The following is a 22,754-nucleotide window of genomic DNA, read 5'->3' on the forward strand; positions in this document are numbered from 1 at the left end:
GATGTTGCAAATGCACCTTTTTATTATATATGTGTATATTGTACATTGTAAATATGTATATTCTGTAATACAAAAAATTTAATGAAGAAAATATGTAGAATATATTAGTACACCAATATACTAGCAAAATGAAATCATGATTTATCATCTACCCTGTGTGTGTTTGGTACACATTTACATCATCAGAATTAGGAGGATTATTTGAATAGATGTAAACTGAATATTGGTAAATTTATTAGAAAGCGTCATAATCATGAGAGTCGCTCTCAGACTCATCAGAGCAATCCATGGATTCCTCTACACCTGTGAGGAGAGGCATCTGCTATGACCTAGAGGAGTCCTCCTTTGACAGAGCTGTAGTGATCAATCTATTAATTAGAGTGTGCAGACGGAATGGCACAACATCCACAGCAAATGAGAATACCTGTGAAGATGGCAAAGGAAGTCATACCTGTAACAATAAAATCGCTCCATTTACCAAAAGCATCAGCAAACCAATCAGGTAAAGAATCTACACCAGAGTGTTCTGTCATGTGATGAGCCAGGGTGCGCAATTCATCTAAGGCCCTGGCTACTGAACCATCAGGAGCTGTATTATTTGGAATAAAGGTAGAGCATAAAGAACCAAACATGGCACAAACACCTCCCTTTTCAGTTAACAACATGTCTAAGGCCATTCTGTTTTGCCAAGACATAAGAGAACTGGAGGATAATTGGTCAGTTACGCCTACTATTACATCTCTGGTAATGTTTGCTAAGCGCTGTATATCACAGTGGACATAATTAATGCGATTAAATTACAGTTTCTGTGTGCCACTCTTCTAAAATCAGGGCACCTGCACCAACACACCACAGGACCCAAGGGCCATTTAAAGTGAGCAGTTATCTTTAAATGCTTGTGCTGGGACTGTTGAAGAACAACAGAGTACTTGCAGAAAATCCAGGCATGAAAGGAAGAAACAATCTGCTGAGAATTACAAGAAAAATAAACAAAACTACTACAAACTATTTAGAAAGTGAAGTAAAGAATACAATCAAAATAAAAAAAGAAAATCATTTTGATCAACAACATGAATGATAAATACAAAATATGCAACCAGTGGGCCAGTTGAGGGCTTTCATTGTTTCTCTAACTGTACCACCACGCTTCGCAGTTTATCCACCAGCACTGCAGAGGACAAAAACAAAGAGACACATCCACAGAGATGTATGCTCTGTGTTAAATTTTCAACTGCAAAAGTCAGCTCCAAATTGTTAATGAGCTTACAAAAACAACAGCAAACAGGGTGATGAAAACAATAGCCCCTTACCTCCAGCAGATGGCCTTTGGGAGCTTTCATAACCCCTGCAGGCTTTGACCAGCTCTCCAAGGGACTCGGGACAATCAGCAGGGAATGGCTCTTGATATCTCTCCTTACACACTTTTTTATAAATAATTTTTTCATCCCCGCCACAGTCTGGAGTAAGAAAGAGAAACTTTTCAAGAAGGATCTACCGCCACATACTTCCGCTGTACTTGTGCTCTTGACGTATGACTGCTTCATTTTCACTATACTTCGGCAAGAAATAAAATGTTTGTTACTTAAACTTTTCCCATGGAAGCGGTCCTTGTCACAACTCCAAACAATGCAGAGTCAATATCTGTTTTTTTTTTTTTACTTTTACTATCTGTATTTTGTAACCCTGCCAGATTTAGAGTAAAAGTAACCTTTTAACTTGACCAACAGGTTTTAGCCCAGACTTGAATCTGATTGAGAATCTGTGATGGGAGCTAAACATTACAGTGTTGGCAATGCGGCCTTTCAACCTCAAAAACTTGGAGCTTAGTGTGTACCGGAGTCAAATTCCTTGTTTGTCTGTAGAAACATATAAAGTGGATTCTGATTCTGATTAACAAGAAAGATGATTGCTGAAAAATACCAGTGGAAACATGCTTAAAGCTTATCAGCAAATTTAAAAGGGTTTGATAGCTGTAATGCCAATCATGGCAATTTGAATATTAAAGTGTATAAAACATTTGCAACAGTCAGTTTTTGTTAAAATGTAAACAAAAACAGCAAAATTATATATTCCAAATTCTGTAGTTTTTAAACCCGTTTTACATTGTATAATTTTTTGTAGTAAACAACACTGAAACAAAATGTTTGGTTAATAAATAAACATATAAAGCTAAATCTTACACCAGGCGTGAATGATTTTGCGCCTAACTGTATGCACTAGAGATGAATAACAGTAGGAAAGTGTATGGGACCAAACACTGAAAAATGAAAGCATAACAAGAAAGTAGAGCATGATAAACTAAGGCAGAGCAGGAAGCAACTAACTACCTTTGAAATGATTCCAAAAAAGTTTAACTGAAAGACCTAAGTCATGCTAAATATTTCAGTGAAGAACTTTACAATGTACTAAGATTATTTAAGAAGAGAGGTTTACAGATACACACCTTCAAAGGGGTTTTTACGAGTCACGATTTCCCACAGCACGATTCCTAGGCTGAAAAATAAAAAAGTTACCAAGCAGGATTTTCTTCTATTCCATTATTAATTATTTCTTCTATGACATATTTCTATCCATCCACTCTGCTTCACCAAGCGCACATTGTAGAATAAAAAGCCAGATATATAAAAAACACCAGCAGATATCTTTGACTTAATTTTTTCTGAGTGTTCCTTTGCTTTTCTTCTAAATACTTTTAACAAAGGGCTGCACGGTGGCACAGTTGTTAGCACTGTTGCCTTACAACAACAAGGTCCTGGGTTTGACACCTGACTGTTAGGTTAATTGGTCACTCTAAATTGCCCTTAGGTGTGTGAATGAGAGTGTGCTTGGTTGTTTGTGTGTTGCCCTGCCATGGACTGGCAATCTGTCCATGGTGTACCCTGCCTCTCACCCATAGACTGCTCGAGATAGGCACCAGCTGCCCTATGATATGGAAGAAGCGGTATAGAAAATGACTCACTGACTTTGAACAAATACACATCACTTGGCTTGCTAAAATAGCACATGAAATGTGTTTGTGATATTTTAAATATTATTGATGTAAACACTAAGTTGGGGAACCACTGAAATTCAAAAGTGACTTTAAATAAAAATCTGAATAAAAACAGAAAATTACCAGCTCCCTGGTGATACAGACCTGTAGATCTCACACTCTTTGCTGTAGGGGTGGTTGATGTTACCCAACTGCTGGGGAGAGGAGTAGCACAGTGAATTGATGTCCTTCTCTTTTTCCTTTGTTGTCTTTTTCAGTGACGTCTCAGTTTTGGCTAGTTCAAAACCTCCCAGCTGAAAATAGGAAGAGTGTGAGAAGTGCTAAACAGTTGCCAAGAAGTCATCCCAGTGTGTTTTGACTTTTCTACCTTTACTCTGTAGTTCTCATCCACGAGGAACTTACTGCTGGTGATGCTCATGTGAAGCTTAATTATATCTTCAGTCAGATGAAGGCTGGGAGGCAACATTATTACAGATAATTCTTTTTCAGTTATCCATATAAAACCATTCTAAGCTTAGCTGATCTATCAAACAATTGTATGATATTACTACCTTAATTTGCTGACTTTAAGTTACTACACACTACATCTTTTTAGGAAGTAGGGGAATACCTAAACAGCTTTAAATTCAACCCCAGCTCCCGACCAAGATGTAGATAATACAGTCGAAAAAATAAAATGTAAATCAGCAATTAGTAATTTGTTACCTTTCTGCACAGCTGTCTCTTTACCTCAGGTGGTTAAACATCTAGATCAGTGAAGAGACATCCACCTGTTGGTGTCCTGGTTCATTTTTCATCACAACACTCCCATGTAAAGTCCATGAATCTGTCTAAGGACTGTATCTTTTCAGTTCAACAGAATTCTTATTATTATTATTATTTAATTAAGTAATAGGTTGAACTGTCTCAATAAGTCCACTATGACTAAACTTTACTTACTTAACAGTTTACCGAGCAATGGGACATGCTCTACTGTAATTATGCTGTATCTTAATTGTGGCGCAGTGGTAGAGGTTTGTCCTGAGACCAGTGGGTTGCCAGTTTTAATCCCGGTCTGTCTGTCTCAGTCCTTGTGTCTGGGGGCAAGACACTTCACCCTCCTTGCCTGCTGATGGTGGTCAGAGGGCTCAGTGGTGTCTCCGTATGGCAGCCTCAGTTCTGTCAGTATGCCCAGCGGCAGCTGTGGCTACAATGTAGCTCACCACAGTCAGTGTGTGAATGAGTGAGTAACTGATTGTAGTGTAAGGAGCTTTGGGGTCTCTGGGGACTTGATTAAACGCTATACAAGTGCAGGGCCTTTACCATATAATTAGAACTGAATTGCACTGTACGTAATTCAATCTGAATGTGAGTATCACTGGACCGGATTGCTATGAACTGAGTTCTGAATTTGGGACATATTCTGGTATTTCCCGCTACATTATGTTTTTGTGGCGGCGGAAAGAATAAATCGTTCAGTGGGTAAGTTAATAACTGCAAGTACCAGAATATAAAGCTGAAACTTTTTTGCCAGACATTTTTCACATTTTAATTGTTAGCATTAATTATAAACTGTTTTGCCTCAGGTCTGTAAGAAAAATATTTCAATGCAGTACCAATGATCATAGCACTTTTTAGTGGACTATGAATTCTTTATTATTTTCAATTTTTCATTTCATAGTTTTATGCAGACATCTCTGCAGTAGGACGGACCACAGTTCCAGGTTTGGATGCCGTTTTCCAAAGGGTCTGTGATCATCTCCACACTATTGTCCTTCCATCCTCCATTCCACTGTCTATGCATCCACTGTCTACGCATAGACAGTGGATGCATAGACACTGTCTATGCATAAACCCATAGACATATGTCTATATCTATAAGTTTATCTGAGGATAATAAAGAAAAATAAGTGAGTTAATCAGTGTTTAGTAGTTATTATAGTTTTAAAGCAACATCTCTGGCCAGATGTAGGTTGGAAAAAAAATCTATGTAAAATAATGATTTAAACTTTGGCAGTCTATGTATCCATTGCAACTTTCGTATTTATAGAAGGAATTATTCATCTGTATAACTCTAAAGCTGCTCATCATTTATTATTTATCAGTTGAAACAAAAACAATATTTAATAGCTAAGAGTCTTTTAAACAGAGTGAAGGAATCATCTGATGGACTGAAGGTGTAGTGCAGTTTTCTTCACAACTTCCCCCATGCGTCATTAGGCTGGTTTAAATAAAAGGTCTGTGGCCTTTCTGAGCAATGGAAACAGAATATATAAAATTCCCTTGGAATCCTTTTACCCGGGTAAAACAAATCCTGGGCCTTTCAGTGATAAGAATTGCCACTCTCTCTGACAATTTGCCAAAATCTTTCTGAGGTCAACCTAAAGACAGCCTGACTTACCAACTAGTTTGGATTTAATTTTTTTAATCTTTCATTTACCAACAATTTTCTTAACTAATCGCTCTCTCAACCTTTAATGAGTACAATAGACAATTTGTTTCTTTTAGACTTTACCGGTAAAGTCCCTGTGCTGCGTCCAGACACATGGAAGCTTTCCTGGTCCATAACAGTTCATGTTTGGAGTTCAAAACATCTCGGAGACTTCCTTTTTCACAATACTCCATGATGACGAGGAACTCAGGATATGAAGCTGCATGTAGATATATGACATGATGCTTTGTTGTTTAAAACAACATTTAGCAATGGGTGCAACACTACTCACTGTTCTCTTCTCGGATGCAGATGCCAAACATTCGCAGGATGTTGGGGGACTCAAACCGTTTCATGGTGTCAACTTCTTTCTTGAAGACAGACTTTACCTCCCTGCATATGAAGTTGTTTGCGAGTACAGTGTTCAGTGGCAGTTTATTTATATAGCGCCAATTCACAACATATGTTGTCCCAAGGCATTTCACAAAAGTCAGGTACATACAGGGGTAGGATAATGAAACTGAAACACCTGTCATTTTAGTGTGGGAGGTTTCATGGCTAAATTGGACCAGCCTGGTAGCCAGTCTTCATTGATTGCACATTGCACCAGTAAGAGCAGAGTGTGAAGATTCAATTAGCAGGGTAAGAGCACAGTTTTGCTCAAAATATTGAAATGCACACAACATTATGGGTGACATACCAGAGTTCAAAAGAGGACAAATTGTTGGTGCACGTCTTGCTGGGGCATCTGTGACCAAGACAGCAAGTCTTTGTGATGTATCAAGAGCCACGGTATCCAGGGTAATGTCAGCATACCACCAAGAAGGACGAACCACATCCAACAGGATTAACTGTGGACGCAAGAGGAAGCTGTCTGAAAGGAATGTTCGGGTGCTAACCCGGATTGTATCCAAAAAACATAAAACCACAACTGCCCAAATCACGGCAGAATTACAGGTCCTTCTCAAAATATTAGCATATTGTGATAAAGTTAATTATTTTCCATAAGGTCATGATGAAAATTTAACATTCATATATTTTAGATTCATTGCACACTAACTGAAATATTTCAGGTCTTTTATTGTCTTAATACGGATGATTTTGGCATACAGCTCATGAAAACCCAAAATTCCTATCTCACAAAATTAGCATATCATTAAAAGGGTCTCTAAACGAGCTATGAACCTAATCATCTGAATCAACGAGTTAACTAGTAAAAAAATTTCTGAGTCCTTTAAAACTCCCAGCCTGGTTCATCACTCAAAACCCCAATCATGGGTAAGACTGCCGACCTGACTGCTGTCCAGAAGGCCACTATTGACACCCTCAAGCAAGAGGGTAAGACACAGAAAGAAATTTCTGAACGAATAGGCTGTTCCCAGAATGCTGTATCAAGGCACCTCAGTGGGAAGTCTGTGGGAAGGAAAAAATGTGGCAGAAAACGCTGCACAACGAGAAGAGGTGACCGGACCCTGAGGAAGATTGTGGAGAAGGGCCGATTCCAGACCTTGGGGGACCTGCGGAAGCAGTGGACTGAGTCTGGAGTAGAAACATCCAGAGCCACCGTGCACAGGCGTGTGCAGGAAATGGGCTACAGGTGCCGCATTCCCCAGGTCAAGCCACTTTTGAACCAGAAACAGCGGCAGAAGCGCCTTTCCTGGGCTACAGAGAAGCAGCACTGGACTGTTGCTCAGTGGTCCAAAGTACTTTTTTTGGATGACAGCAAATTCTGCATGTCATTCGGAAATCAAGGTGCCAGAGTCTGGAGGAAGACTGGGGAGAAGGAAATGCCAAAATGCCAGAAGTCCAGTGTCAAGTACCCACAGTCAGTGATGGTCTGGGGTGCTGTGTCAGCTGCTGGTGTTGGTCCACTGTGTTTTATCAAGGGCAGGGTCAATGCAGCTAGCTATCGGGAGATTTTGGAGCACTTCATGCTTCTATCTGCTTAAAAGCTTTATGGAGATGAAGATTTCATTTTTCAGCACGACCTGGCACCTGCTCACAGTGCCAAAACCACTGGTAAATGGTTTACTGACCATGGTATCACTGTGCTCAACTGGCCTGCCAACTCTCCTGATCTGAACCCCATAGAGAATCTGTGGGATATTGTGAAGAGAACGTTGAGAGACTCAAGACCCAACACTCTGGATGAGCTAAAGGCCGCTATCGAAGCATCCTGGGCCTCCATAAGACCTCAGCAGTGCCACAGGCTGATTGCCTCCATGCCACGCCGCATTGAAGCAGTCATTTCTGCCAAAGGATTCCTGACCAAGTATTGAGTACATAACTGTACATGATTATTTGAAGGTTGACGTTTTTTGTATTAAAAACACTTTTCTTTTATTGGTCGGATGAAATATGCTAATTTTGTGAGATAGGAATTTTGGGTTTTCATGAGCTGTATGCCAAAATCATCCGTATTAAGACAATAAAAGACCTGAAATATTTCAGTTAGTGTTCAATGAATCTAAAATATATGAATGTTAAATTTTCATCATGACATTATGGAAAATAATTAACTTTATCACAATATGCTAATATTTTGAGAAGGACCTGTAAATGTGCACCTCAACTCTCCTGTTTCCACCAGAACTGTCCGTTGGGAGCTCCACAGGGTCAATATACACAGCCGGGCTGCTATAGCCAAACCTTTGGTCACTCATGCCATTGCCAAATGTCGGTTTCAATGGTGCAAGGAGCGCAAATCTTGGGCTGTGGACAATGTGAAACATGTATTGTTCTCTGATGAGTCTACCTTTACTGTTTTCCCCACATCCGGGAGTGTTACGTTGTGGAGAAGCCCCAAAGAAGCGTACCACCCAGACTGTTGCATGCCCAGAGTGAAGCATGGGGATGGATCAGTGATGGTTTGGGCTGCCATATCATGGCATTCCCTTGGCCCAATACTTGTGCTACATGGGCGCGTCACTGCCAAGGACTACCAAACCATTCTTGAGGACCATGTGCATCCAATGGTTCAAACATTGTATCCTGAAGGCGGTGCCGTGTATCAGGATGACAATGCACCAATACACACAGCAAGACTGGTGAAAGATTGGTTTGATGAACATGAAAGTGAAGTTGAACATCTCCCATGGCCTGCACAGTCACCAGATCTAAATATTATTGAGCCACTTTGGGGTGTTTTGGAGGAGCGAGTCAGGAAACGTTTTCCTCCACCAGTATCACGTAGTGACCTGGCCACTATCCTGCAAGAAGAATGGCTTAAAATCCCTCTGACCACTGTGCAGGACTTGTATATGTCATTCCCAAGACGAATTGACGCTGTATTGGCCGCAAAAGGAGGCCCTACACCATACTAATAAATTATTGTGGTCTAAAACCAGGTGTTTCAGTTTCATTGTCCAACCCCTGTACATTCCAATTAATCCCAACCATTGAGCAGTGCAGTCAGATTCAGTTATTTATTCAAATTGGATAAAACGTTTTTCTATCTAAGGAAACCCAGCAGGTTGCATCAGAGTTGTATTTGTGACAGAACATGTTTGATACTCATACACAAGAACATATGTAGTCTAAAATATTAAAAGACATTGCATAAATGTATCTCAAAATTGTTGTATCCAAGCTTGTCAAACATCAGTCCTTGTGGGACTTCATTTGATACAAACAACTAACAGACATTCAAGCTTAGTTAGGGACTTCCTGGATAGAGACGTTCTATTAGAATTGATGTAATGTTGGATACATTTAACACCCATTGTAGCTGCAAATAGCTAATTTATATTTTAGAGTAATTTGGATTATACCAACTTATTGTATTATATGCCCAAAACACATAGATTGTGTCTCTCAGTTTGTTCTTCAGTTTCTAAAACACACTGCTTTAAAGGGTACCTATTATGCAAAATTCACTTTTTCCTCGTTTTTATACTTCCATTTGGGTCTCTAATGCTTCTACAAACAGTCTAAGCGCAAAAAAAACCCATTCAGCCATTTTTTTGGCTAAAAATGAATGTTTTATTTTTTCTAGAAAATGCGCAGTTTCAAAAGCTGTTAAAGTGTGACGTCACAATTACACTGGCACTTAGGGACGTTACCTGAGTCCTGCCCCTGACTAGCAAGCATCTAAGGCGGAGCTCCTCCCACTTGATTTTCAGTAGAGGATCACGTCTTTTACCTTACACCTGCTTTACAATGGCTACCCTCAAAGGCAGATGCTCTGTTGTTGGCTGCAAAGACCCACATGTGTCCATGCACATTCGACCGCTGTCGGATAACAGAGATTCGTGGCTTCATTTTATTTTTGAGGGATATTTTCCAGTCACATTGTCAAAGACAGTACTAGTTAGCGCGAATCACGTCACCACGGACTGCTTTTGCATCATGTTTTGTATAGCCTATAGACCTATACCAAATGTTTAAAAGGAAGAATAATAGGTCACCTTTAAATACCAGAAGGCTAAATTTAAAAAAAGAATAATATTTGTGAAATGTGACTGTGGAGTAAGAAGACTTAACAAAAGTATGATCATGTAATTTTCTAAAACAATATAATTTTCTGTCAATATTTAGATGAATATTTAGCTGAACTGCGCCACAGACCCTGGTTTGGTGTTTGAAGCTCCTTTGTACTTCTTGATGGCCACTGTGAAGCCACCAAATTCTCCCTTGTAAACCTCTGAAGTCGGTGTTGTCATGATGGGCTTTTTTTCAATATTCATCAGTTCCTCTGGTTTAATCATTCGGATGTCAATGGTTATGATTCTGGGCTTATTCACTGTGAAGATAAAAAGTCAAGTCAGTCATTTTCTACCACTTCTTCCAGAGTGGGTCAAATACTATTTTCAAATTTTCAGAAAAGATTCTGATTTTACTCAACTCTGACAGCAAGGCAAGGCAAGTTTATATATCACATTTCAGTAGCAAGACAATTCAAAGTGTTTCACATGAAGGAAAAAAATTAAAAACATAATAGGCAAAGTACATTACAGTGACATAAAGGTATGTAAAGAATAGAATGATGGATAAGAAAATGAAAGGAAAGTTGGACTTAGAACTTAACTAGTAATGTCTAGATGGCACGTTCAAAGGCCACTCTAAACAAATACGTTTAGAGTGTGTGTGTGTGTTTGTTTGGGGGGGGGGGAGGATGAATTACCAGCTTTTTTACCGAGAACTGCACGGTACTTATTAATGCAAGATGTATTTAGTGGTAAATGCGGCTCAATATAGAACATTTGTGTATCTGTTAACACCTGAATCTAAACACCTGTGGGTCTGAATGTGAGCCCGCTTGTGTATATGCAAAAGTGAGTGTGAGGAGCCACAGACCCGCCCCCCAGAACCCGGGACAGATATGGAGGAGATCCCAGCCAAAGGCATCCAAAGGCCCCTTCAGAGCACAGGAACCCCAGGAGAACCACCACCGGGACTACCTCAACCCCCCCAGAGAAGAGCAGGGGAGAGTCCCAGGTGAACCACCCAGCAGGCACAGTGCAGAAGCCCCAGGGACCTGCAGCGACAAGCCTACAAGCCCCGCCAGCAGCCGTCTATGCCCGAGCAGATCCAGCCATCAACTCAGAGACCCAAGACCCCAGGACATATCACTCCCCAAGCAGAGGCCCGACAGAGCCCAAGAGTCCAAGCCCCGGCAAGCAGCCACCCGGAGTGAGCCAGCGGGAGGTGGTCCCCTTCCCTCCGGGGGTGGAAACAGGCAGACCAACCCAGCACCTGAACCTGGTCCGGGCCCCGAACCCCCTTTCCCGCGCCAGTCCCAACCAGGACACAGATATCGAACACATGCCCCCGAACCTAAACACCATGAACCCCCCCCCCCCTCTCTCTCAGCCAACTGCCTGGTTGTCTCTGCTGGAGCTGTTGGTGGCAGCGTTATCATTGCTGTTGACACTCCATGTTCTCTGCTGAAGGTCGATATTAAAGTTGTCGATGAAGTTCACAGATGTAGTAGCACATGCCTTTTCCAACCATTTATTAATCATCAGAAGTCTCGAGAAAATCTCATCTCCACAGAAAATCGGTGCAGAGGATTCGCTGAATACACCTTGATATAGAGACCTCCATTATTCAGCAGACGAGTGAAATCCTCTTTCAATCCTTCTGATTTTTTCTTAGCCACATCATCCATGGTTCCACAGTGTATAATAAGGTTTTCTTGAGTCGGGCACTTTTCTGTAATTGCCAGAATAATCTCTGAGATATCGGACACCACATTACTGGTACCAGTCATAACATCTGTGTTTTTCTTGTTGTAGAAGTTTTTGATCTCGTTCACAGTTGTGTTGCCCACTGTTAGGGTTCTTGGTCCGGTGGGGCACTTTTACTCTGGCAATTTAGGAGAAGACTGTTTAGAATGAAGATAGTTTTGAAACCTTTTATTGTTCTGAGAAGATGAATCATTTTCATGGTTTTTATTCTTTAGTGGAGCAAATCTGTTTTGGAGGGGAATTCCATTATTTCCAGATGCCTCACTCCTATCAGTTATTGTGACAGCAGCGCACTGTCGAAGTCTCCTTTTTCCCAGAGGAAACGGGGACATTTCTCTGTAATTTTGGCCATTCTAATTTATTTAATTGCTGAGATCTTCTGGTGAGTCGTCTACCTTGATTTTTTGGGCATGCGCCTTCTCAGTGTTTTGGTTGCCAGTTGAGCCGTTGAGCTGGCTGTCAGTTTGGATCACAGCCAGAGTTGAATCATCGCTGTACCCCATATTCACCTCCACATTCACTTCTAGTCGATGGATTTTCATCTCCAAAACAGCCAATTTCTGTAAAAGTTTCTCGAAGTCCTCTGTGGTGAAGGAAGGCACCTTGTGCTAGTTCAATTATAAAAGCATCAAAATCCTTTAAAAAAAAAAAAAATAATCCTTGGGAGTCGCTGGTAAAAAGTAGTTTTAGTCCAATATTTCCGTAATTTTGGCTGAGATAAAACGTTAGGAGTAAAAGAATGCAAGCAAGCAGGGAGCTTAGCAGACAGAGAGGCGGACGCGGAAGCAGCAGCACCCTAATCTTGATATGAACTGCCATCACTTGCCATTGATGTAAGCTGGTGAATTAGCTGATTGCTCGGGACCAGAGAACTACCTAAATGTGTCTTTGCAGAGGTGCTAGAACTTGCTGATTATGAGTTAGTCAAGCATTTGATTAGCAGGACCTAGTTCCCATTTTTCGTCTCAAGAGTTCAGCTTTTTCACATTTTACTTCCAAGTAGTGTTGTAGGTTTGGCTTAAATAATGAACCTGTTTTGTTTTCCTAGAGGTTACATTTAAATCTTTTTGGTTTTGGTTTTGATCATAAATGGTAATAATGCTTGAAGAGTGAGGGGTCAGCCTTAAACTGTTCCCACAGTTGGTGGCATAAATTATCCAAAATGTCTTGGCAAGCTGAAGCAACAAGAGCTTCTTTCACTGGAACTTATGTGCTGAGCCTAACTTCTGAAAAACAACTCCACAATTGTATTTCTTCATCCACAGAGAACATTTACACTGATATAGAGTCCAATAGGGCCATACTGTGCACCATCTGACATATTGCATTCCATTAGGTTATGTAAACTTTGGATGCAGCTGCTCACTCCTTGCATGAAGCTCTCTGCACACTTGACACTGCACAAAAGTAGTCAACTATACACTATGCATCTTGCTAACCCATCTGTGATTTTACTTGGCCTTCTACTGTGTAGGTGAAATGAATGCCTTCCATGTTGTGGAATGTTTAGTAGTGGGGGCATTTCAAGACTGGACTTGACCTGGATGGGTGAGTGAAAATTGTTGGCAATATAATGTATCACCTGACAAAGCAAAAACCTTTGGCTATGGTTGTATAAGTCACTTAACATCTTTTCGTAGCAGAGATGTTTTTTTTAAGTTTTCTTTGAGCATGAAATGGTGAGACAGTGGCATAAGATTTATAACTGATCAAACTACTGTTGGTCTGGTGTTTCAGCACAGAGTGTAGTAAAGTTACTGTATACTCACACATCTCCACGATTTTTCCTACACTGGATTTGATATCTTCAAGTTCTCTTTGCACGGTCTCCACGTATTCCCCGTATTCCAAGAGCACTGAGAAAAAAACACTGATGTGATAAAGTAGGCAACAATCTGAACAGCAAGCAGATCCTAAATTATTTTAAATTGGAGCAGTTAGTGTTGCATCTGCTTTCACAAAAGTGTCACCAAAGTCTGAAAATATTGATAGACCTCAATTGCTTTCCTGGCCTCAACGGCGTTGAGGTGGTAAGATCAGATCAACTGATGCTTTAAAACTCTTAAATTTGCTATCCCAACAGTGAGATTCCCTAAATATTCTTGATTTTGTATGATTCAAGAGAGTGAATATTTTGTTTGGGCTCTAGATAAATTAAATGTTGTTTGCACAGCAAAGGGGTTTCTGTTGTGCTTTTATTTTTCAGATAATTACTGCATATACTCACATACTAATATATTTTTACATTTTATTTTAAAAAGTGATGTCACAAGTTTTTTTTACTTCTCTTTAACTCTGCATCATCTTCCCTCCTGTCCTCTTCATCTTCTTTGAGTCTGGAGATCTGCTCAAACACCTTGAACACTTGATTTACATTCTCTAACTCCAGAGCTAAAGCTAGGCTTTCAAAGGCGTCATTGAACCGTTCATTGACACTGTTAAATTCATCGCCATGGCTGTTTGACTTCAGGATGCGCTTCACCAAGTTTGCCAAGGTGTATTTCTCAATAAGCCCATGAGCTGATTTCAGAGTGATCGAGAGTCCTTTCAGGGCGTTCTCCACCTCAGCAGAATGCTCCAATGTATCCCTCAGTTTGATTGAATTCACCAGGCTCTCCAAGACTTTTACACGCTCTACAACACGATAGCAGCGTTTTTTATTGGCCTTAACATTTCCAACCAGTGTGTAGATCTGCGAAGCAATGGACAGAATTGGCTCTATATAGTCCATGACTGGCTGAAAAAGAAGAGAGCAAAACATTTACAACAGAACATCAAATATAATCAAAGGAAAAAGGTTTCAGATAGAGACATTGGCCAAAAAAACTAAATATAGAAGATGGACCCTTGGGGAACGCCACATGTGATTTTTGTGCTCTGATGTAAAGTTACCTACTGACAAAAAAAAAAGTATCTGTCCTTCAAGTAGGATTTAAACCAGTTGAGTGCTGTATCAGAAAGGCCGACCCAGTTTTCCAGGTGCTCTAATAAAATGGAGTGATCAACAGTGTCAAATGCTGCACTAAGGTCCAATAATACCAGCACTGTGGTTCTTCCACAGTCTGCATTTATACGAATGTCATTGAACACCTTGATAAGAGCAGTCTCTGTACGCTGGTGAGCACGGAAGGCTGACTGGAAGACATCCAAGTGGTTGTTCATTGTTAGGAAGTTGTTTAACTGCTGAAACTCAGCTTTTTCAATTATCTTACAGATGAAGGGGAGGTTTGATATAGGCCTGTAGTTCTGTAGTAGCAGCTTGTCCAAGTTGCTCTTTTTGAATAAAGATTTGATAATTGCTGTTTTTAGGGCCTGGGGGAAAATACCTGACAAAAGGGACGTGTTTATTATTTGTGTTAAATCAGATGTTATTACAGGCAAAGCTTTCTTAAGGAAAGCTGTGGGTAAAAGATTGAGACAGCAGGAAAAAGAACTTAGTTGCTGTACGATTTCTTCTAAGATTTTGCAGTTTATTTGGTGAAATTGGGAAATTTTGTCAAAATCAGTTCTAGTTGGAAACAACATTGGTACTGGAGTTACTGTGGTTAGTGGTTTATTTATTACTAGGATGCATTCTCATTTTACCTTGTGCAACGCTTTAACTGCTCTAAAACAATTAAGTGCAGAACACTGTGTGAAAAACAGTATTTACTGACCAGTAAAACCAATACATTTTCACCAAACATCTCTAATGTAACTAAAAGAAGAGATACTTTTCTTTATCTGATCTCACTAAGGTTCTAATCTGCAGGGTAATTATAATTTATTTATTTATTTGAATGAAGTTGTAGTTTTCTAGTCTTGTGTAGGAAATACGGTAGCTGGGGGTCTGAAAATCCCAAAAGTGGAGCGAATGTTAACTTTGTTATAATCTCGTCAATGGCTTCCTAACATTGGGATATAGACTGCTGACCAAAGCACTCCGGAGGGTTCCAATACTATTAGCTTGTTTTATTTATCCTTACACTCTTGTTTGGTTTCCTTAGCGGTGGATGACCAGAGGTTAATTCATTAAGTGGCTTAACATTGATGGAGTAACCCTGAATGAACCTTCTGCAGTATCCTGCAAATCCTAAAAAGGACTGAAGTTCTTTACGATTTGTGGGGATCGGGCAGGTTTTTAGGGCTTTAACCTTCTAGCAATGCATACAATATGTCTACTACTTAAACACACACGTCCATACTCCTGGCTGGCTCACCAGAGCTTTTAGTAATACTGAATCATTTTGACTAATGGACCAATAGGTTTGATTCTAGGAATATAGTGGTGTGCTTAAATGAGACACTAGTGAAATTAAAGAACAAGCTTTAGTGAACTGAACCACAGATTTGACAACCATAGTAGGATACATAGACTTCATACCATTATGGAAAAGAAAAAAACAAAAAACGCAAATAAATAAAGCTAGCAGAAACAAAAAATTGTAATAAAACTTGGCCAAGTGTTTATGTAGCTAAATTAGTCTCAAAAAGATTCACAAAGCATACAAGATTTGTAAGTGTTCAACACAATTCACAAATGTGTGTTGGGGTCATCCATTTTGGTCGCACATTTTGACACACGCAGCTCAACAGACGTCGCAGCTCTGATGTCACCAAGCATGTAAACCCAGAGGAGATGAAGTTTCGGTGCCATTTCCAGCCTGTCTCACAGGACAGCGTAACGGAGGCGCATATCTGGAGAGACAAAAGCTCGCAGGCGAACTTTTGCTCCACAAGGCCATTCCCGGAAGAGCTTGAAAGCTGAAAATCTGTCTGATACGAGAAGATCAGGAGATTTGTTTACCGACCGCGCCACACTCGGCGCAGGTGAAACCCACAGAGGTTCTATGTCCAAGGAGATGAGTTTCCCTCCTTGTTGATTCAGTCGACTAAACGGTTCGTCATCTTTTCCACCCCTGGACGGATGAGAAGTTACCGTTTTTTTTATGTTTTTTTCTCCTCAATTTGATCACGAACCCGTGATCCCCCTCCCCTCCATTTCTTCAGACCTGATCCATCCTCAACTGGTGGAGAGCAGAAATCAATGTCAAAGTAATTTTGTTCATTTCATAGTAAACCGGATAGGTGCATTTGATGGTCTGTGCAGGATGAGGCAGTTAAGGTGATGTAGGATCACCAGTAGTTAATCTCAGGTATTAACTTGTTGCATGCAATACTGATTGAAGGGTTTTATGCTGAGCTGTGTTTTGATTTGGTGCGCAAGCGCTGCTGAATCGTGCGTGGTTAATGTTTGTCCTGCTGATCTCTAATCAGCCAGGAGTTAGAAGTTGGACTTTTAAAGGTTTTTCATTCAAAGCAACTGCAGTCTGGGCCTCGCCCTGACCACTCTTTGTTCCAGTTTTATTGCTGGAGATTTTCCACTGAGTTCCCGCCTCAGAGTTTTATGACCCTTTGTCAAAATTTGGGGCGATCAGCTGGTAGTGGCTAAAGGGGCGTGGCCCCACCATTTTATCAACTGATTGCTGCGATTGAGACATCAACACGACAGGAGGATTTCTTTCCATTTAGCCCAAATTACACATTTTGTACATAAAACTGCTGGTTTGATCTTCATAGACACTACATGTGCGTATATATTTTTCTTTTATTATTATTGTTAGGTAGTCATTTTTATTCCCTTTGTGTAGAACGGTGCTTGTTAGTTAGGTGAAGGATTTTGGACCAGAAAAATGGTATATCAGGATTATTTGGCTTCAATAAATCTTCATATATATAATTAAGAGAAGCGTTTGTGTTTATTTCGTGCAAGAGTGATTTATCTGTCAAAACAAGGTCAAAGTTCCCCCACCTTCGGTGAAGTGGTTGAATAAACAGTGACAGTTGGTGGTTTTGGTTAATAATTTGTAATTATTAAAGAGCTTTGAGCCCATAATCACAACACCAGAGGATATCTCTGATTTCTATTCATAAGTAATGATTTTTGGTTAAGAATTTAATTTTTTTCAAATTATGATTTTAAATTATAATTCTTGATGAATATTAATTAATCAATAATCATAATCCTTACAAATGTATGACACAAAGCGTAAATGCGTACCTCAACATTCACAAATGTGTAAACAGTTTCTAAAATTTACACTATTGAAACTGCACAAGTACTAATACACGCTGCATACAAATCGCCAGCTGCAGACGGATTGGTAAACATAAGCACACAGATCAGCTTTCCTGTGCCTACAACTTTTGAGACTTTCTTACCGCACATGGTGAGATAAGAAGCTCAAATATCTGAGCATTTCCAGATTTACTGAGCTTGAAAAGTAAATAAAAAAATTGATTCTTAAAAGTACAGGCAGCTAGTGCAGGAAGACTAAAAAAGGGGAAATGTGATAAAATCTTCATGTGCCAGTGAAAAGAAGTGCAGCAGCATTCTGTACCCACTGAAGCTGAGAGATAGAAGAATCACTGAGTCCTTTATAAAGTGCATTACAGTGATCCGGCTGCCTGATTAAAGGCGTGGATTAGTTTAAAAAATGCTGCTGAGTAAGAATTGGCTTTATTTTAGCCAGCTGTTTCAAATGTAAAAAACTGCATTTGACAACTGCTTTGATGTGATTTTCTATCTTTAGTTCAGCATCCACTTTGACCCCTAGATTAGTAATAGTTTCCCAGAGCCAAGGAACCAACATCTACACATGGGTGGTCTCAGTGGAGCTTTCAAAGACCATCGCTGTTTTTTTTTCCTCATTGAAATTTAAAAAGCTCACAGCCATCCAGGCTTTTATGTCATCCGGCCATGAAAACAGAAGGCTCCGAGAGATAGAGTACTTTAGGCGGGACATTTATCTGGGTATCATCCATATAGTTATAAAAGGAGATCACGTATTTTCTAAAAATAGAGCCTAGAGCTAGCAGGCACAGTATAAGGAGTGGGCCTAAAAGGGAGCCCTGCAGGAAGAGAGGAGCACAGGAAGACACATGGTCACCAAAGAAGACACAGAAAGTATGCCCGGCTAAGTAGAACCTAAACCAGTCTGTAGCTGTATTGCTAATGCCACCCCACTGCTTCAAACAAGAAAGATCATGTGGTATTTTTAAAACTCCCTTTAGGAGTATCCTCCTGATAAAGGGAAATTGCTGGTAAATGGTGACTCTACAGCAGAGTAACTTAGTTACCAGAGAAGCCTGTTTTCTATGTTAGAGAGGATCAAAAGCAAAAAATAGACTTTACCTGCTAGCCTTCAGTAACTTTACATGTAATGTGCTATCGGTTAACATGGGGTAAAAGTGAAACCACATAGTCCACAGTTCTTCCTGTTTGCCTCTGAACGTCACATGACATTCTGCACTGTGGGAGTGTCCTGTGCTCCTCTGTCCGACATGGCTATGACATTTTTGCATAAAGCAGAATCAGGACTCGCTGAAAGAGGAAGGGTGTGCCTTCAGTTATTCTTACTTTTTTTTATAACAACTTTGTTTAACTTCTTTGTTACAAGCAAACAGAAAACAGACTGACATGAGCACAAACAGTACAAAGAAAATCCAGCAAATCAAAATTATACAATAACTAAGGCACATTATTAGTGTTATTATGCAGTCAATTAACACTACATTTTATATATTTGTAATTTGTAATTATAATTTTCATACCAGTAGCACATAAAGTCAAACTGAAGGTACACACTCATTTTCAGAGGGATCCAAGCCTAAGGGGAGCTATAAAGAAAAATGTATATAGCCAAAATGGTTAAATGGATTTTCATAAAATTTGTTACATTCCTTCAGGATACCTCCATTTCTGTTTCTGCTCTCGGTGGAGGAGGATGCTTTTCGTCTGTCTCCCGCACTGTCCCATGTCTGCCCTGCTTCTGCTCTGTGTCTTGTCTTCCTTCGGACCCTTTCTTTGCATATCTCCCGAATTGTGAATTATGGATCTGGTCGGCTAGTCTCTCAACGCAATTGATGAAATTTTCTCAACGAGAAGACAGGGTAAGGGAGAGCCCGCTCGTCCAGACGGGACATTCTTCTCCAGATACACAATGGACTCCTGGCAGAAGTGGAGGATTGTGTGTCGGACAATGATGTCAGTCGAGGATGTGGAAGATGTGTACATAATTGGATTTCTGATAGCAGGATTTCTGCTTTTTGGAGTTTGCGGTTACTTGGCGTATTAAGAAATTGGGAAAACGTTGGCAGCAGTTCTGGCCATAGCAAGGCTGCCCGGCTTATGTGAAGGGATCTGCAGAGCTATCAACACTCAGACTGAAATGTTAATGGAGCAGAATTGCAAACTGGATGTGATCCTACAAGATCGCAGGCTGGCTGTGGTTCCTGGACTCACAGGGGAAATGGGATAAATCTTGGGGAAGTTGCATGCTTGGATCTGGCGAAAGACCAGGAATTTGGCTGTTTGGATTCGCCATTGAGAAGCACCAGCGAGACTCTCGAGGCTGACGGAAAATTAAGAGTAAGCCTGACCCATATAATTGTTGTTTTTCTGAATCTGGCTCCCCTGCACGGCCTTGATGGCTGACCATCTTCAACTTCTCCTGGAAGCTATGTAAACATGACGCTCTGTTCCCTCTGCCACCTCCCTTCCCTGAGGACATGCACACTCAGAAAAAAAAGTACCTAATTGTACCTTTAAGGGTACAAAGGCTTGTCACTGGGGCAGTACCCTCAAAGGTACTGCTATTGTACCCTCAGTAGTGGGTACTTACTTGTACCCTTATAGATTGTACCTCATAAGTTTAGAATTGTACCGTTGGTGACAATCTTGTACCCTCTTACAAAAGTAAAAAAATAAAATAAAAAAAACGTACCTTTCATTGACCTTTACTGTATAAAACCACCCCAAACCACCACACTCACACATGATCTCAAGTAATGTACAAAATGAAACTTTATTTTCTATTGTGACATTTCAAGTTTTCATTTCATTAGAAACTTACACACAATGTCAAACTGTAACATACAAAATGTCATCAACAGAGTATGTGTCATTTGCCTGAAAGTCCATTTCATCTCCTGCTTTCAGTAAAGTCCATTCTGCATCAACTTTTACTCTGTACGCATGAAAGTTGCGGTCAAACGATAGGGGGATCAGCATTTTCCCACAAAGAATCCATATGGTGTCAATGTTGAAGATGTATTTTATTTGCCAAAATAGTGGCACAGCCTCTGAATGCAAGACATCTATAATAAAAACATCTCTGATGGCATACTTAACACTGTTGATTGTTAATTCAGACACACGTTGAAAAACTTTGTGAAATCCACATTACAAAGATTGTGATTAGATGACAGGGCTTTCTGCTGTTCAACAGGTAAAGATAAAAATTGAGTTGCCACACTTTTTCCAGGCACACTTTCAAATTCACAAAGACAATTCTATGTAGAAAACTCCCAGCACTGTTTAAATTGATGTCTGTTGCTCAGAGTTTTAGCAATGTTCACAAAGTTTCGACAGGGATGGGCCACCATTTTAAAATATTGGTGTTTGCCCTCAAATCTCATTCACCACAATGACCAAAGAGGCCCATACATTTTCATCAGTCTTGCATAATGGATCAAATAATGACACTTAATGCCTTTTATCCAAATTCCCAACACTACTTGTGGTTTCCTATGACATGTGGCTTTTTAGGTGTACAGATGTTTTTCAAAACATATTAATTTTCATCTGAAAAGTTTAATGTACCTGAAAGGCCAAGATTTCACCAAAATGTGGACAAATTGTTTTCAACAAAATACTTAAGACTGCACACTATTTGTTCTTTTGCAGCTGTGTGATGAAGTACAGCGTATTCATCCTGCAATTGAAAACATGCAACAACGATTCAGTGAAGGCTGAATTGATTGTGTTGTTTATATGTGTAATAGTTTGCAGGTAATTATAACCTTAGATTTTGTCTGAGACGTTTTTGTGGCATTTTTTTCTGTTTTCAGTAGAAAAAGAGGCATCAAATGGGAGAACCTGATAGCCTTTAATTCTGATAATGCGAGTGTCATGAAAGGCAGACAATTCTGTTTCAGTCTGCTGAAACAGAAGTGTGTCAGTCTAACATCCAGGACCTTGGCTGCATCTACTTCCTAGCACAGCTGGCCACTGGCTGTACCATCAGAGCAGCCAAGGTACCGGTGGAAGACATCCTGGTGGATATATACACCCACTTTGATAAAAGGTAAATGCATATGGATTAATTGGAATGTATGTACTCGACTTGAAATCTGTATTATTTGATTGAACTGACTTTCTAAAGTGCCTTGAGACAACATGTGTTGTGAATTGGCACTATATAAATAAAACTAAATTGAATTGAATATATTTCAATCTTCTAAAGACTCACAATAAGAACACAAAGATGGCGATTAGAGAAGTTAAATAGCAGATATGAATTCTGTGAATGACATGAGCTGGAATGAACGATTTAGTATTAGGATTAGAGATGTCTTCCACCCCTAGGATCTGATACTGGCGATGGAGTGGAGGCCCGAGGAGTTAAGGGAATTGGAAGGCCAAGGCTGAAATAAATGATACGGTAGTTAGGAGGTCTGACAAGCGGGGATGGATAAAATGAATCGAGTTGAATGGATGAAGGACAGGGTTACAAAGGTGGACAGGGGATGATGGGAGTTGGATGGCTTGGTGAAGGGATGAGATAAGCCTGAAGAGAAATAGAAAGGAGATGAACCGGGCCTGCTCAAGGGTAGGAGGGATGAAAATATCTGCTGAGGATTCAAAAGAGATTAGAGTGCTTGCCATGCACTGAAATAATGAGTTGACCCCCAAAGGTACTAAGAAAAAATTAGACAGCAGACGCATGAGAATGATGGATGAGCCTATGTAGGCAAGAGAATGGTGACTGAGTCTGCATAGGCATGAAATGGTAGATCATGTAGTGATGTAGAATGTACAGAGCCACAAAGGCATGAAAAGGATGAATGGATGCAGGTGAGTGAGCCTGCGTTGGCATGAGAATGGAAAATGAGCCGCATAAGCATAGGAGTGGTGAGTGAGCCAGCGTAGGCATGAGCATGATTTAGACAGAAGGATGATGACGCAGCTGAACCTGATGAGGGGGAGAATGAAGAGATGACGAGGAGGTGAGAGAATGAATGGATGGATGAGGCTGACAGATACTGGCGAAGGATCTTGGAGAAACAGGGATAAGAGAGATGAATTAAGATAAGAAGATGATAAATACGATTTAATGAACGG

General features: G+C 40.2%; 1 protein-coding gene across 2 annotated transcripts; it reads right to left on the bottom strand.

Annotated features, from left to right (window-relative positions):
• Positions 1-18,858, bottom strand: LOC124877696 (mixed lineage kinase domain-like protein). Of its 2 annotated transcripts, none has more exons than XM_047381118.1 (11): positions 18,765-18,858; positions 13,874-14,327; positions 13,360-13,446; positions 9,969-10,143; positions 5,695-5,795; positions 5,487-5,622; positions 3,360-3,444; positions 3,137-3,285; positions 2,444-2,493; positions 1,311-1,457; positions 1-1,168 (listed from the first exon to the last, which is right to left on the bottom strand). In XM_047381118.1, the coding sequence occupies exons 2-11, from the start codon at positions 14,319-14,321 to the stop codon at positions 1,119-1,121; spliced, it is 1,428 nt and encodes a 475-aa protein (XP_047237074.1). In that variant the 5' UTR covers positions 14,322-14,327; positions 18,765-18,858; the 3' UTR covers positions 1-1,118. The 2 variants fall into 2 exon arrangements, with proteins under 2 accessions (XP_047237074.1, XP_047237083.1); XM_047381127.1 differs by having other exon boundaries at positions 13,874-14,323; positions 18,765-18,828.
• Between the last annotated feature and the right edge of the window lie 3,896 nt (positions 18,859-22,754).

The sequence above is a fragment of the Girardinichthys multiradiatus genome, chromosome 2, assembly GCF_021462225.1.
Source record: "Girardinichthys multiradiatus isolate DD_20200921_A chromosome 2, DD_fGirMul_XY1, whole genome shotgun sequence".
Taxonomy (NCBI): Eukaryota; Metazoa; Chordata; class Actinopteri; order Cyprinodontiformes; family Goodeidae; genus Girardinichthys; species Girardinichthys multiradiatus.

Excerpts from the sequence above, each read along its gene's own strand:
- LOC124877696 (XM_047381118.1), bottom strand. The coding sequence starts at position 14,321 with ATGGACTATATAGAGCCAATTCTGTCCATTGCTTCGCAGATCTACACA. Across the intron at positions 10,144-13,359 it reads AGGAAAAATCGTGGAGATGT|TGAATAAGCCCAGAATCATA; the intron begins GTGAGTATACAG and ends TTATCTTCACAG. Across the intron at positions 1,458-2,443 it reads TCGTAAAAACCCCTTTGAAG|ACTGTGGCGGGGATGAAAAA; the intron begins GTGTGTATCTGT and ends TTCTTACTCCAG.